The following is a 15,724-nucleotide window of genomic DNA, read 5'->3' on the forward strand; positions in this document are numbered from 1 at the left end:
AGCAGCATGCCAAACCAGAGTTGACGAGGCCATGCTGGGGCTATGAGGATGACCATTGCTTTGTCTTGCTTCATCTTTAGCAAGATCGTGTGGATTAACGGTATCGGCGGGAAGGTGTACAGCAGCGCTCCCGACCATGGGATCAGGAAGGCGTCCGACAGGGAGCCCTTGTCCCTGCCCTGCAGAGAACAAAACACATGGCACCACTTTCTGTTCTGCCTGGACATGAACAGGTCCACCTGGGGAGTTCCTCATCTGTGGTAAACTAAGCTGATCGTCTCCGGATGGAGCGACCATTTGTGGCAAGTTGAGAAAGTCCTGTTAAGGTGATCTGCCAGGACGTTTTTGGTTCCGGGCAGGTGGGCAGCTACTAAATGAATGGCGTGCAGCACACAAGTCCCAGAGGCTGAGCGCTTCCTGACAAAGGGCTGAAGACCTGGTGCCCCTCTGCCTGTTGATGTAATACATCACGACAGTATTATCCGTCAGGACCTATACCTGATTGCCTTCCAGGTGGAGCAAGAAAGCCTGGCAGGCCAGGTGAACCACTCTGAGATCCCTGACATTGATATGAAGGGATAGGTCATGTTGTAGCCAGCGGCCCTGGGTGTTTGAGCTCGCCCGGATGGGCTCCACAACCCAGATCTGACGCGTCTGAGACCATGGTGAGCGACAGAGATAGGGTCGCGAAGAGGACTCCTTGCAGTACCGACCTGGGATCCCACCACCAGTCCAAAGACCAGAGGACATGGCTCAGCACCATGACCACTCGGTCCAAGGGGTGCTTGCTGGGAATGTAGACCGAGGCCAGTCACGGTTGCAGAGGCTTTAGATGAAGCAGGGTGTGGTTGACCATGTATGTTCACATAGCCGTGTGTCCTGTAAGTCACAGGAACGTGTGGGCTGTGCTGAGCAATTGGCTCTTTATGAGGGAGATCAAGTCAATCATAGCCTGAAAACGTGTTTCCAGCAGGAAGGCCCATGCCTACGTAGAGTCGAGAACAGCTCCGATAAACTCTATGCGTTGGACTGACGTTAATGTGGATTTTTCTGTATTTATTAACAGGCCCAGGTCGCTGCAGGTGGAGCGCACCAAATAGAGGCTCTTCTACACCTGCTCCAGAGACCTGCCCTTGATGAGGCAGTCGTTGAGATACTGGAAGATCTCGACCCCTCAATGCCTCAGATAAGCTGCCACCAGCGCCACGCATTTCGGGAACACCCTGGAGCCCAGGACAGGCCAAAGGGTAGTGCCATGAACTGGAAGTGGCGCCCAGCCACTATGAAATGCAGGAAACACCTGTGTCCTGGGAATATGGGGACATGAAACTGTCCTTTAAGTCGAGAACGGCATATCGGTCCCCAGAATCCAGGGAAGGGATGATGGAAGTCAGGGAGACCATGCAGCACTTCAACTTCTTGAGAGACTTGTAGAGGCCCCGCAGGCCTAGAATGGGTCTGTGGCCCCCTTTCACTTTCAGGTTTAAGAAGTAGTGGGAGTAGAATCCTCTTTCTTCCACGTCCCAAGGAACCTCCTCCACAGCCCTCAAGATTAGGAGCTTCTCGACTTCCTGAACTAGGAGTTGCTCACGAGAAGGGTCCCTTAAGAGGGATGGGGAAGTGGGGGGGTGGGTGGGAGAGAGGGGAGGCCAGAAATTGCAGGGTGTAGCCCCGAGCCACTATGTCCAGGACCCAGCAGCCTGACATAACCCAAACCAGGCCGAGTGGTAGGGGAAATGGTGGTTGAGGAAAAGACAGGAAGGATCTGGGCAGTTGACTGATGAGTCATTCCCAAGCACACCCTCAAAATGAGTGCTTCTGGCCCCCTTGGTGCTTCTCCTGGCCAGGCTGTGTAGGAGACCGGGACAACAAAGAGCGGTGGTGGTTAAACCCGACGTCCAGTTTCCTTGCAGGCCCTTGTTGAGGATGCCACTGTCGAGGTGGTGGAAAAGGCCATAACGGCTGTCTCAATGCCTGAGGAGTGTGCACCCCAGAGAGCAGAGGGTCGCGCACATGTCCTTCAGGCCGTGCAGATGCGCATCGTTTGGTTGGAGAACAGGCTGTCACCATCAACTGGGAGGTTCTGAATAGAGGCCTGCATCTCTTGGAGCCAGGAACCGTGCTGCATGACCACCGCTAAAGCAACCACTCGGGCAGCTGAATCGTCCATATTCCAAGCTATCTGGAGGGAGCACCGAACCGCTGCAGTCCCCTCCTCCCTCCACCAGGATCGTGAACTCCTGGACCATCTCCTGGGACATGGAGTCCTTGAACTTGAGGAGAGAGTCCCACAAGTTAAAGTTATAGTGACCCAAAAGGTTCTGGTGGTTCGCCACCCGAAACTGGAGACTGGTCGTAGAATAAATTTTGTGACCAAACAAATCCAACCTCTTGGCTTCCTTACTTTTAGGGGTGGAACTGGTGGGCCGACGTGACCAATGATCCCAGTGGCAGGTGGGTGTACAAGTAATCAAACCCCTTTGCAGGGATGAAATACTTCTTTTCTGCCCTCTTAGAGGTAGGTGGGATGGAGGACAGGGTTTACCAGATGGTTTTGGCAATGTTCAGGACCCGCTTGTGTACTGGGAGCGCGACGCAGGCTGGGGCGGATGCCGAGAGCACATTAAACAATGTGTCCGTCTGCTCCTCTATCTCCTCCACCTTGAGGCCCAGGTTGGAAGCAACGCTGCGGAGCAGTGCCTGAGGCTCCCTAAAATCATCTAGCTTGAGGGGGCCCGTCACCGCCTCATCCAGAGAGGAGGAGAATGACTGGACGACCAGGAGAGGTCTGGCAATGTCCTCACACGTCGGAGAGGGTGACCTTGGGGTGGGTACCGGCTCCTCACCTGCGGCAGCTGCTAGAGCATCCTGTACTGAACCCAGTGCTGTGGAGGCCAACTTTGGCATGTCTGACGCGGTGACCAAGGTTTGGCAGGAGTGGGGCAACAGTATGACGGGAACGCCTCAGGCATTCCAGTAAGGCCATTGGGTCAGCCACTGGCCCTGCCGCTGGGTCAGAACGGATGCCGCGGACGCACACTCTGGAGCCCAATCACGATGCTGTCTGGGCGAGGGGCTGAACTGCGCTTTCCAAGCTGTAGAGTCGTCACCCTCCGGTGATCAAGGTGGGGCTGTGGAGGCTTGGTTCTGGCGGCTCACCACTGCTGCCAGTGATCAGTGCCAGGAACAATCCGACCGGTGCCGGGAGTAGGGCTGCGTTGGGGAGCGACCAGGAGGTCTTGGCGATGATGACCAACAACGCGATGAAGACCAGTGCCAGGGAGATCATCGACACCAGGGTGAGCTCCAGCGCAAAGTCAGAGATCGTGAGCGTCGCGCCAGAGACCTGGGCTGACGCAGAGACCAAGAACATGGTGACCTAGGGCTCTGTCTTGGCTCTGGAGACCGGTGGCGCTTGCTTGTTTTGTGTGAGGCCTTGCCGGCGGGCTTGCACTCACGGAGAGCCTTACCCGGTTTCATTGCCACCTGCAGTGCCACCTGTGGTGGAGGCACTTTTAGCTCTCCAGGCACTTGGGGCTCAGAGGGCGTTGACTGCACCGTTGGTTTGGGCCCTTTACCGTTCCCTGAAGTCGGTGGCAGGTTCTTTCAGGGGGATGAACTCCCATAGCTGACGCGCTGGGTGCTGGTTCAGGCTTTGCCCGGTCCAAAGCTGGACGTTGAGCAGCGCTGCATCAGGAGGGGCATGAGGCATATGTTGCGCTCTCTTTGTGTCCGAGGACGAAAGTTCTGGCAGATGCAACAGTGCTCCTTTATGTGGGATTCCCCGAGGCTCTGTAGATAACTGTTGTCCGGGTCACTAACAGGCATAAGCCTGTTACACAAAGGACAGGGTTTGAAACCTGGAGACCGGGGTATGCCCCGCTTGGGGCAAAGTCCCCGCTGGGACACTATCTAACTGAACACTTAACAGGTACTTAACTAACTAACAAATGATTAAACTATTTACAGCTAGAAGAACAAGGCTAAGAGAAGAGAAGCAAGGGACAGAGGTGCTCTGACTGACCACCACAGGTGGTAAGAAGGAACTGAGAGGGCACAGGGCCAGCGCACCTGATATACAGTGGCATGAGTGCGGCACTCCCGAGAGCGCCACAGCTGGCCCTACGGGAACCACTAAGACAAACATCTCCGACGACCGCGCACGTGGGTGCGCGCACACCTACAATGGAATCAATATTGAATGTCAGGACAAGTAATATGATAGTTCAGTATTATAAATATTAGAGAACTGCATACATTTTTACTCAGAAACTGAATTGTCATAATATGCAATAATGTCCTTAGTGCAGCCTTATAAATTGTTATGAAAATTTACTGGCAGGTGCAAAATCTACTTGCTCACCTTCACCATGATAATAACGGGAGGAAATATTTTATTTCCTTCGGGTGAGTGAGCAACTAGAATACAACGTTGATTTAGCACATATAACAATTATGTGAGGTGATCAAAATGCTAAGCTTTCTAAAATGAATATACATTCTTGTCAGATATTTTATTTTGATTAATGTTGTTTTAGATATGTTAATTTTACTAATGGACATTGGCTCCGTGAAGTAAAAATAGCTCACTGTACCATTATTGGGGGGGGGGGGGGGGGGGGGGAAACCAACTGTATCATCTTAGTGAGCAGCTCATTCCAGGGATTGTTCAAACAATTTTAAAAATACATTTTATTAATTAGAAATTTAAAGAACTTTGCTCTTAATAATAAAATCAATCTATTACCTTGGAATGATTTTTAGGTGTAACAAACATTATAAACAGTGCAAATCAAAATGTTATTAATGCTTCAAAATGAATTAATATGATACAACAGTAAAATAAACTTACTGGTTCAGTAAGCGTGCTGTCCTTTTCTAAAAATTGAACTACACAGTATGCCAACTAAATTAAAAAAAAAAGAAAGTGTATATTAATAGTTGAAATACTTTGGTTTAATTTAAGCATATACCACATACAAATTTTATTAACATTAACAATTTAGAATATTTCCAAATTCAGGGAAAAACACCTTCAACTATTACATGTAGTAAAAATATTTGAATAATTTTTATTCCTGTATTTTTCAGACCCACTTTAAACAGCAATGGTACATCATACTTTCAAAGTATCAAATATAATATTTTCTGAGTTATAGTAGATCTTTAACAATGTTTTGACAATATTTTACTTGACTAATATCCCACTATTATTTTCACATTCTTTTCTGCTGGCTTATGAACATACTCAGTCTCGTGATTGTTCAAAAAAAATAAGTTCCCCAATATTGTTTCTTGAAAAAAGCCAAGACATCTTTATAATCTCAAACTTTATTTTTTTTGCCTCACAAAAAGAAAGAGCTTACCATTAATTATCTTTACTGTAATTTCCTCTTCTCAGTAACTGAATGTGGTATGTTTCCACTTATCAGAAAACATGGAGATAAAAATACTGCATCTTTCCAGAATATACACAAGAAGCCAACACCTCTCCTATACAACCAATCATGATTCTTTCTACAAAAACATGCAACCCTAAAAACATGAGGGGAGGAGAGTAGTATCAAGATGTGGGAAGTGAAAACTGATAAAGATGCCAATAAGTAATTTTCTCTTGTTCAGTGCTGGCGGGGCCAAGCCGAGGCTATGAGAATGACCCTCGCCTTCAGAGCCGGCTTTAGGAAGTGTGGGGCCCAATTTGAACAGTTTTGACGGGGCCCCGGCAAGGATGACTGAAAAAAGAAAAAACATGTAAAAAAACATCTGGGGCTTGTACTCACCGGGCGGCACTTGTAGTCTTCGGTGGTTTGTCCTTCACTCGCTCCGGGTCTTTGGTGGCACTGAAGGACCTGCTGCTGAAGTTCTGCCAAAGACCCAGAGCGAGTGAAGGACCCGCCGCTGAAGTGTCGCCAAAGACCCGGAGCACTGCCGGGTGAGTAAAAATTAAAAAGGAGCCTCGAGCCAGGAAAGGGATTCTCGGCCACTTGCCCCCACCCCGGCAGCCCTGCCACTAGGCGCGGGGCCCTCTTAGGCGCGGGGCCCGATTCGGGGGAATTGGTGGAATTGGCCTAAAGCCGGCCCTGCTCGCCTTGTCCACTTTCACCTTCTGAAGGACCTTAGCGATGAGGGGGAATGGAGGGAGGGCATAGAGGAGCTGGCCCGACCAGCTCAGGAGGAATGTGTCGGACATCGCGCCCTTCCCCACCCCTCCCCTGGAACAGAATTGTGGGCAACGCTGGTTCTGGCGGGTTGCAAACATGTAAAATCTGGGGAGCTCCCCACTCTAGGAAGATTCGGTGGGCGACCTCCGAGTGGAGCGACCACTCCTGGGGGGAGAAGATCCTGCTGAGGCGATCCGCTTGCGTATTGCGGATGCCTGGGAGGTGAGCCGCTGTCAGGGAGATATTGTGGGCTATACAGAACTCCCACAAGGCCAGGGCTTCCCGGCAGAGGGCTAGGGAACGAGTCCCGCCTTGCTTGTTGATATAGTACATGGCGGCGGTGTTGTCCATGAGGACTCTGACCATTCTGCCACGGAAGTGTGTGAGAAAGGCCACACACGCCAGAAATATCGCCCTGAGTTCCTTGACATTTATGTGCCAGGACAAGTCTGGGGTCGACCACGTACCCTGGGTCTGTACGTCTCATGTGAGCTCCCCAGCCCAGGTCCGAAGCATCGGACGTCAGATCTATGGATGGGTTGGTCTCCCTGAAGGGAACCCCTTGCAGCATATTGCTTGGGAGGAACCATCATTGAATGGAAGCCAATACCGGGGACAGGATTGTGAGAACCTTGTCCAGGCCGTCCCGGGCCTGGGAGAATTGGGAGGCTAGCCAGAGTTGGAGGGGCCTCATGCGGAGTCTGGCATGGCGGACCACGTACGTGCAAGCCGCAATGTGCCCCAGGAGCCGAAGGCATGACCTGGCTGTGGCCACCGGGAACGAGGAGACCGAGGCAATGAGGTCCATTAGGGTCTTGAACCTGTCCAGGGAAAGACAGGCCGTGGCCTTGGAGGAGTCCAGGAGAGCTCCAATGAACTCTATGCGCTGGACGGGCACTAGAGTAGATTGTGCCTAGTTCACAACTAGACCTAGGTTTTTGCACGTGGCCAGGAGTAGCTGCACATGGGTCTCCACCTCTAGACGAGAATCGCCCTTGAGGAGCCAGTCGTCCAGGTAGGGGAAGATTTGCACTCCCTTCTTCCTGAGGTATGGTGCCACTACTGCCATATATTTCATGAAAACGTTGGGGGCTGTGGATAGGCCAAAGGGGAGGACTGTAAACTGGTAGTGCCCCGTCCCCACCACGAATCTGAGGAAGCGTCTGTGCCCCTGGAAAATGTGGACATGAAAGTAAGCCTCCTGGAGGTCCAGGGCCGCGTACCAGTCTCCCAGGTCTAGGGTGGGGATAATAGAAGTTAGGGGCACCATACGGAATTTGGAACGGGTTAGGAACCTGTTCAGATCGCACAGGTCCAGGATGGGTCTGAGACCCCCTTTCACCTTGGGGATTAGGAAGTATTGGGAGTAAAAACCCTTGCCCTGGAACGCGTTCCACCGCACCTAGGTTGAGCAGCCGATCCACCTCCTGACCCAATATACGGACCTGCTTGGGATCTCCCAAGGCCACATTGGGGGGCGGGTGGGTTGGTGGAGGGGGAAGCGAACTGCAAAACGTATCCCTCGGCAATAGTGCTGAAGACCCACTGGTCTGACGTTATGCAGGACCACACCCTGAAGAAAGCAGACAATTGGTTGCAGAACAGGAACTTTATTGGTCGGGGGGGGGGGGGGAACGCCTCCCTGGCAACAGGCCCGGTGTCCCCCTGTAAATAGTCAAAAATGCCTCTTTCCCTGCCGCTTGCCCTTAGAGGGACCAGGCTGCTGGGTAGAGCAGGACTGCCTCTGCGACCGGTGTTTCTGGTCTCGAGCCTTCTGTATGGGGACTCATATCTGCCCCTAGCAGGCTGAGCTGCCGGGAGCAATTTGGCCTTTGCCGGAGGGACGTAGAGGCCCAGGGTCTGCAGGGAGATGCGGGAGTCTTTCATCCCATGCAGCCTGACGTCCATTTGGTCTGCAAAGAGCGCCTTGCCATCAAACGGGAGGTCCTACCTCAGGGATTGGGCCTCCGTCGACAGATGTGACAACATGAGCCATGATGCCCGGTGCATGGAGATTGCAGACGCCATGAAGCAAGCCGCTGTGTCAGCCGCATCCGTCGCCGCTTGTAGGGCCAGTTTAGCTGCCGCCGACCCCTCTTCCACCAGAGCCTTGAAGGCCTTCCTATCCCGTCCGGGAGAAGGGGCTTGAACTTAGGCAAAGACTCCCACAGGTTAAAGTCATACCTGCTGAGTAAGGCCTGGTGGTTGGCTACTCTCAGCTGAAAACTAGCTGACGAATAAATCTTTCTGCCAAAGGAGTCGAGTCTCTTGGCATCTTTGTTCTTAGGGGTGGGCGCGGGTTGGCCTTGGCGCTCTCTGTGGTTCACTGACTCAACCATGAGCGAGTTAGGTGCCGGGTGGGAGTAAAGGTATTTGTGACCCTTCGCCGGCACAAAATAGTTCCTTTCAGCCTTCTTGGAGACAGGGCCCAAGGAGGCGGGAGCTTGCCACAGGGAACAGGTGATATTGGCAACACCTTGGTGTAATGGCAGGGCCATGCGGCCCGGTGCCGAGGGAGATAGAATGTTGAAAAGGGAATCAGATGGTCCCTCCATCTCCTTGGCCTGTAGCTGAAGGTTGGATGCCACCCGCTTCAGCAAGTCCTGGTGCGCCTTAAAGTCCTCCTGTGGTACTGAAGGCGGTGGCGCCACAATGGTGTCGTCCAGTGCCAGAGATGCTGCACGCTCGGAGTCAGGCACCGCAATTGGTGTCGGGGCGTCAAGACCCAGGTCGGAGTCCGGTCTCGGGTTCGCCGAGTCCTGGCCTGTCGACTTATCCCGTGGGTGGCCCGACGAGGCCGATGGAGCCTCGGACGCTCTGGCAACAAAACGAACCCCTGCTGGGCCGGTATCTGCTGCCACAGTGCCCATTGGCATCATCATCCTTGCTATAGGGTACCATGCCATTGACTTTGCTGGGTACCTGATGGCACAATGTGTCCCGGTGGGGCAGTGCGGCCCCAGGACGGGAAGAAGGGTGCCGAGGCCGAGGTGGCCAAAGACCGTTCGGTGCCTCGGGAGCAATTGAAACGGTGCCTGTGGTGTCCTCTCCCTCGTGATCTGGACCTCAATGACGAGGAACGGTACCCCCTCGACGAGCTGCTTCGGTACCCCCGACAACGGAACTAAGCCCGGTGCCGTGATGCTGAGATACCCCGGGGAGAGTTTCTGGCCCGGTGTCTGGTCGAGCGGGAGCTGGAGCACGAACGACGATGTCTGTCATGTCGAGATCGGCTCCGGTACCCACGCCTGACCGGGGAGCGCTCCCAGCGCTTCTCACTATGCCTGCGCTCATTGGCGGGCGGCGTAGAGGGGCCTGCGATTCCCATCTCGACAATGGGTCGGAGGGTCCGGCCGGTGTTGACGGTGGCCGGGAGTCCCCCGATGAGCAGTCACTGTGCGCCGAGCGGTGCGGGGAGCCATCCCCGGAGCGGCAGCTGCGGCTCGCCGAAGAGGTCTGATGGGCACCTAACAGGGGCTTGCCTCAAGACCTGGGGCCCATACTCTGTCCGTGCCGAGCACACAACCAAGACGTAATGTCCTTTGCAACCTGCACCGCCTCTGGCATCGACAGTATCCGTACCGGGGATATCTGGGTCGACGGCACTGGGCTGCTCCGCTCCATGAGAGTCAGAGGTCTTAAGCCCCGCGGGACCGGGGGCTGCCCAGCGTGGGACCAGCCTCCCCCTTGTCCTTATTGCGGCATCGCTGCGAGGCCGGGCCCTTCCCTTGCTTTCTGAAGGGAGAGCGGCGCCAAGTGGTCGAAGGGGCCTCGCTACGTACCGACGACGAGGCGGCCAGTGCTGAGTCCGATCTGCGCACCGGCATCGGTGTTAACGCCGACTCCATTAGGAGAGCTCGAAGTCTGAAGTTCCTCTCCTTTTTGGTTCTTGGTTTGAACGACCTACAGATTTTGCAGCAGTTGCTAATATGAGTCTCACCCAGGCAGCGAAGACACTCAGCGTGAGGGTCGCTCCTGGGCATAGAGCGGCGACAGGAGTCGCATGACTTGAAGCCTGGGGCGCGGGTCATGCCCAGAGCCCAAGCTAACTCTGAGAACGATCCGATGAACGGTACCACTAGGGAAGAAAGGCTGCAGTGGAGCTGGAGCGCAAAGTTTATGTCTTGACTGCTACAACCTTGAGGCCCTAACGCTTTGGAATGTTGGACAGAATTAGATGAACAGGGTACAATTGATGTATGTACTTCATATGCTTGAAGTATATCTTTAGTGCTCTAAGAATGCCCATTTATGCCCCAACCATCCAAGAGTTAGAACACAATGAAGAGAGAACTATTCTACCAATTGTGTAAAGAGGAACTTGCCTTGAACAGAAAGGTTTTTGGAGCTGTAAGAACCTTTTCCTCATGACAAAAGCAGTGTGGTTCTTGTATGCTACAGGAACTAATTCTAAAACTTGTCTTTTAGAGGTAATGGCAACTAGAAAGACCAGCCACAAGCTTGTCTAATTTAATCATTGTGATTAAAATTGGCACCTACACTCAAATGGAGGATCCAATGTGCTGTCCACAAAATACTGCTATGGCTCGTGTCATGCATGTTTCAATGGTGCTTAGTTGTAGGACTCTAATCAAACCTTCTAGCCGAGGTCACTAGAACTTTGGATTATTATATTTGTATCACAATAGCATCTCGAGGTCAGGGTTCCATTGTGCTAGGCACTGCACAAAGAGGCAATTCCTGCCTCAAAGAGTTTTGTTTTCCCTTACAATGCAAATTTGACCAGATCAGTGAATGAAATATCCTGGTTGAGTTCTGTCAGGATACCAAACTGTATCAGAGGTTAATGGAGAATCCATGTTGAACTACATTTCTCTTCTGATGTCCAAGTTCTTAACTGTAGGTGTATCCAGTCTGAATGAAGGAATTCCTGTTTCAAAGGGTCTGGTATTTTCTGCAGGTACCATGTGGGGTTCCTGGCTATCTAGCAAGTCTAAAGTGCCTTCTGGGCTGTGGAGGACTAGAAGGAGCACCACAACTCTCCCTATTCCTCTTCCTGTATCCTTTAAGTGAACTGTCTTGAAGGGTAACACAGTCTTTAACCAGAACATAATTTCCATTGCCATGGAAAAGCTTTGATCTCTGATTAATCCCTGGTTTTGGAATTGATAGAAACACTCATGTCTCAATCATAATCCAACCCCCAATAGGAAGTAGGAGAAAACTTCCTCTGAGAGTACCATAATTGCCCACTATGTGGTTTCTTGCACCATTTACTGATGCAGCTAGTACTGGTCACTGTCACAAACAGGACACTAGACAAGATGGACCACTGATCTGATCCCCTATCACCATGTTTGCATGTTTTGCTGCTGTTTCTTTTTTCTTTTTAAATAAAGACATGCCCTGATAAAGATCTTGAAATGAACCAAAAGATTTTGAAAAAATTGTATTCCAATATGCTTGCTTCCATAGTGAGTAAGTAAGGGTCTAGAACAAAAGTTGGGTGCCTTTCAGCATGTTTGTATTCTGGAAAAGAATCAGCATACTGAAGTGCACAGAACTAACTGTTGGACATGCGTGCCCTCAGAAATCCTAGCGACACAGCACCAATGACGAAACAGTAATTTTCACAAACCTCCCCATCCTTTGAGGTTACAAAAGACTGTAGTGTAGGGCTGGTTGCAGGATAATTTTTAGACTATTTTGTGAGTTGCTGAGGAAAAAATCCCCACAAAAACCACAGCTGTTCTTAACTGGCCATTTGATTCTTCATCCCAGACTTATTTTGGTCCCAATTCTGAAATTCATTTCCTCACAGAAACTTCAGATGAAGTCCTAGATTAAGATTCAAATTCTATTTCTTGATCTTTGATTTATTCTAATAAAGTGAAATTAACACATTAAGTTAAAAATGGGTCAAAGCAATTACTAGAAAAGAATTTTCACATAAAAACTGGTTTAAAAATTTAATACAACCATTTATCAAATTTACATAAAAAGACAGTGCTTTCTATATGGGGGTATTTATTCATTAAAAAGCAATTGGGAATGGGCTGATTTTCTGAACAATTTCCCAGGTATCTAAAAGGAGCTTTTTCTAGACAGATTTTCAGTACTGTTCCAAATCTAGAATCCTTTGTAGCTCTCCACTGTGAGCCTAACAAAGGTTCAAGGAGTATGAAAGCAACAACAGGGGAGCGCTCCTAATGTTATTACCTAGATTGTTTCAACACTTAAAGACAAAAAAATTTAGGTATTCGGTTTTTTACTCCACCTCTTCAGTAACATCCACTTAATGAATGCATGTTGAAGAAATAGTGACTTAGCAAAACATCCAAGGCACCAAAAAGTTACAACAAACTGAACTAAAATATTAAATTATCCAAGTAAAATATACCACATATAATGGATCTTTTAAGAACAGATCTACTAAAGGGACATTCTCATTAAAAGGATAAGATTTTCTATGATATAATACAATGCTTTTCATCCACAGATCTCAGAACGCTTTTAAAAGGAGTATCTTTACCCCATTTTACAGATGAGGAAACTGAGTCAGAGAGAGGGGAAGTGACTTGCGTAAGATCACACAGCAGGCCAAGAGCAGAGCTGGAAATAAATCCCAGGTCTCCCAACTCCCAGTTCAGCATTTTATTCCCTGGACCATCCTGTGGAACAGAATCTATAACACTTCATAAACAAATTAATTTACCTGTGGGTGGTAGACACTGAGCGATTTCACTTTGTGCAAAGGTAATAACACCTTCAATAAGAAAATTTTGTGCTCTTCTTTTAATGGTAAGGCAAATCCATTAATTATACTGTAAAAAAAATCAGAAGTTTTTAAAATCAGTTTAAAATCAGTACGTGTTCAAAATTTTCACTATTGCCAAATTTTTAAGGATAAAAAAATCATTTTTTGTGCTTTATTTTAATTGTTCCGAGCTGGTTTTTTTTTTTTTTTTTTTTTTTTTTTTGAGCTCTCCCATAGAACATTAATGTAGCATTTTTCCCCATGCTGAAGAGGGGGATCACTATATTAAATAAAAATAGAACAAAATGTTAAGAAAATTTAAGTCTACTTATCTAGAGAGCAGAGTAGAAATTCAACCAATGGTAAAATCAACATCCTCATATCCCTTATATCAAGAGTTCTAACTTGCGTCTTTTCCAGGTGCCGAAATCCTCCCTCCAAGTTCCATAAAAGACCCAGTTCCCACCTCCTGCTTCAGCTTCCAAACTTTCAACCGCCTTGTAAACAAAGTTCTGAATAAATACCCCTCCCAGCTGCTGAAAGCCAGCTGCTTCATTCCTGATGAGGGAATCAGCAAAAGACCCAACACCTGGGAGTCCGATCCAAGAGAGTACACAGATCGGAGACAGGATTACTCTATTGGGAAATGGATAGTTTTTTAGCACTGGAGCAGGCAACAAGACAGCACCACAGCACATGGAGTTCCCAACACCAAGTGAGTAAAGACAGGTGTTACTCCTTACTGGGTACATTGTACCCTTTGATCTTTTTATCTGGAATGGCCTTTTGAAAACCTGTCAACTTTAAAAAAAAATGGAATTAAAAATAGTTTCACATTTTACAACTGGAGTCTCACTGCCAATTTTTGTGGTTTTACCATCACACATTCTTATTTTTAAGATGTTTTCATCTCACATTAACTAGCATGGAAGGCTCTCACAAACAAGAGGGGAGCTGACAAACTACTGAACTATTACATCCTAAAATACTAAGTTAAGAGCATTCAGCTTACAAAGTCAAGTACTCAAAAGTTAGAAATGCCAGAATTAAGGTTGCAAAAGCAACCTTAATTCCCCGTACCTTGTACGTTCACATTATAATGCAGTCTATAATTACATTATCACATACCATTTTTTTCACATGACCTGTGCCTCATTTCACTGAACGAGTAGTTATTCATTATTTCTTTTTATCCTCCTCATTCAATGTGTGGTATTGGGCCTTATTTAACACATGCCATCCAAACCCCACACTGAATACAAAATTATTGATTTCCTCACAGACATTTCCATGGTGCTCTCGTCATCATATTTGAGTGTTTCAAAACATGAATTTATTTTCTTAATGCTCCTGGGAGATTAGGTGTTGTCCCCATTTTGTAGTGGGGAATTGAGGAAGAACAATTAAGGCAAAATTGTCATAGAAGTGTCCATTAATTTTGGGTGCCAAGCTTAAAACACATAGTGACTGATTCTTCAGAGTAATTAGAATTTCATAGCGCTTTATATGTTTGTAGCACAATTCCAGTTTATTTTTGTTGCAGTTGTGAGCACTCAGCACTTCTGCATCTCTGACCTCTGGTGCCTCACATTAAGCACCCAGAAAAGGAGGAGAGCACAATTAGTAGCTAACTATGAAATTTTTTCTTTCTGTGACTTGCCCAGCATCACATAGGAATTACATGGCAGAGGTAGGGATAGAATCCAATTCTCCAGGGTGGCATTCAACTTTCTTTCTCATCCTGTAATCGCCTGCCTCATTCACTACACACATTCCAATTTCTGCAACAAACAAGCAGGGATCCCACGGACACTAGCCTCATTAATTATACAATACTGATTCATTCCTATAGCACCATCCTTCTTGGGCACTGAAAGAGGCAGGGGTCCTGTAGGAAAAAAAAATAGCAAGTGATCATGTAATTACAGAATATCATAAGGCACGATCAACCTTAAATTCTGAGTGCTTGACTTCGCAACCTGAAATTTTTTTTGTAGTTTTCTGGAACTATGCTAAGCCTCAACTAGAATCATCAGCAAGGTTCAAACTTTTAGATTCACAGCACAGACCTCTACCACTTGAGCTAATGGACTAACTGGTAGCAGTTATAGGCTGTTATTGTCTGTGGACCTGCCACTAGAGGACGAGAACAAACTTTTTGAGTGGGTTTCACAACTATTTGCTGTCAGCAGAAGAATGGAGAGACTCAGGATTCTTGGGTTCTGGAGGGAAGTGTTCTTAAGTGTTACAGATTCTTCTGTCCCCTGTGTCTCAAGCCAGTCTGTCCCCACCATTGAGCCTGACCATTCCTCCCACCCCCAGCTCCTGTCCCACTCACCCCTCTACATCGATACTCCCACTCCTAAGCGCCCCACTCCCTGCCTTACCCTCACCCCTCTGTATTAAAGTCAGGCAGTTTCCTCTTTCACCACTTTGCTGCTTGGGCACCAGTTGTGGGGAGAATACTGAGAGCACAGGAAAGACTTTTTCCCTACTTTCAGTTCTTGTGTCTGAGATTTTTCACAAGCTTTTAACTTGGCCAAATTTGAGTACATTTTCACAAAGACAGCAAAAGGCACATCCCCTGACTCAAGGGCAAACACCCTTGCAAAAGTTCAAGCCTTCGTTCCAAAGCAGGAGATTCTGCAGCGTGAATTACATCTTAATAGAAATACGGTCTGCCCTTCCATTCAGGATTATGTAATGTCCCTATAGCAACGGAAGTAATTGCTTACAAGTAAAAGTGGTATTTTTTTAGCACCAGTTAATACTATTTAGCAGCCAGAAATGGACAGTCAGTGCCATGTCCACTGGCCAGCTCTCTGCAAGCCTCTGAACAACTGTG

The 15,724-nt window shown here is 48.5% G+C and overlaps 1 protein-coding gene across 4 annotated transcripts in view; it reads right to left on the minus strand.

Moving 5' to 3' along the window:
- The window catches only part of PPP2R5C (protein phosphatase 2 regulatory subunit B'gamma), a 182,818-nt gene that overhangs the window by 38,265 nt on the left and 128,829 nt on the right, over positions 1 to 15,724 (minus strand). For all 4 annotated transcript variants that reach the window (XM_034767954.1, XM_034767955.1, XM_034767957.1 and 1 more), the window contains 2 exons: positions 12,838 to 12,946; positions 4,853 to 4,906 (listed from right to left, as the gene is read on the minus strand). In XM_034767954.1, coding sequence (XP_034623845.1) covers positions 4,853 to 4,906; positions 12,838 to 12,946 — 163 coding nt within the window. The remainder of the gene's footprint in view (positions 1 to 4,852; positions 4,907 to 12,837; positions 12,947 to 15,724) is intronic.

Source organism: Trachemys scripta, chromosome 4 (assembly GCF_013100865.1).
Source record: "Trachemys scripta elegans isolate TJP31775 chromosome 4, CAS_Tse_1.0, whole genome shotgun sequence".
Classification (NCBI taxonomy): Eukaryota; Metazoa; Chordata; order Testudines; family Emydidae; genus Trachemys; species Trachemys scripta.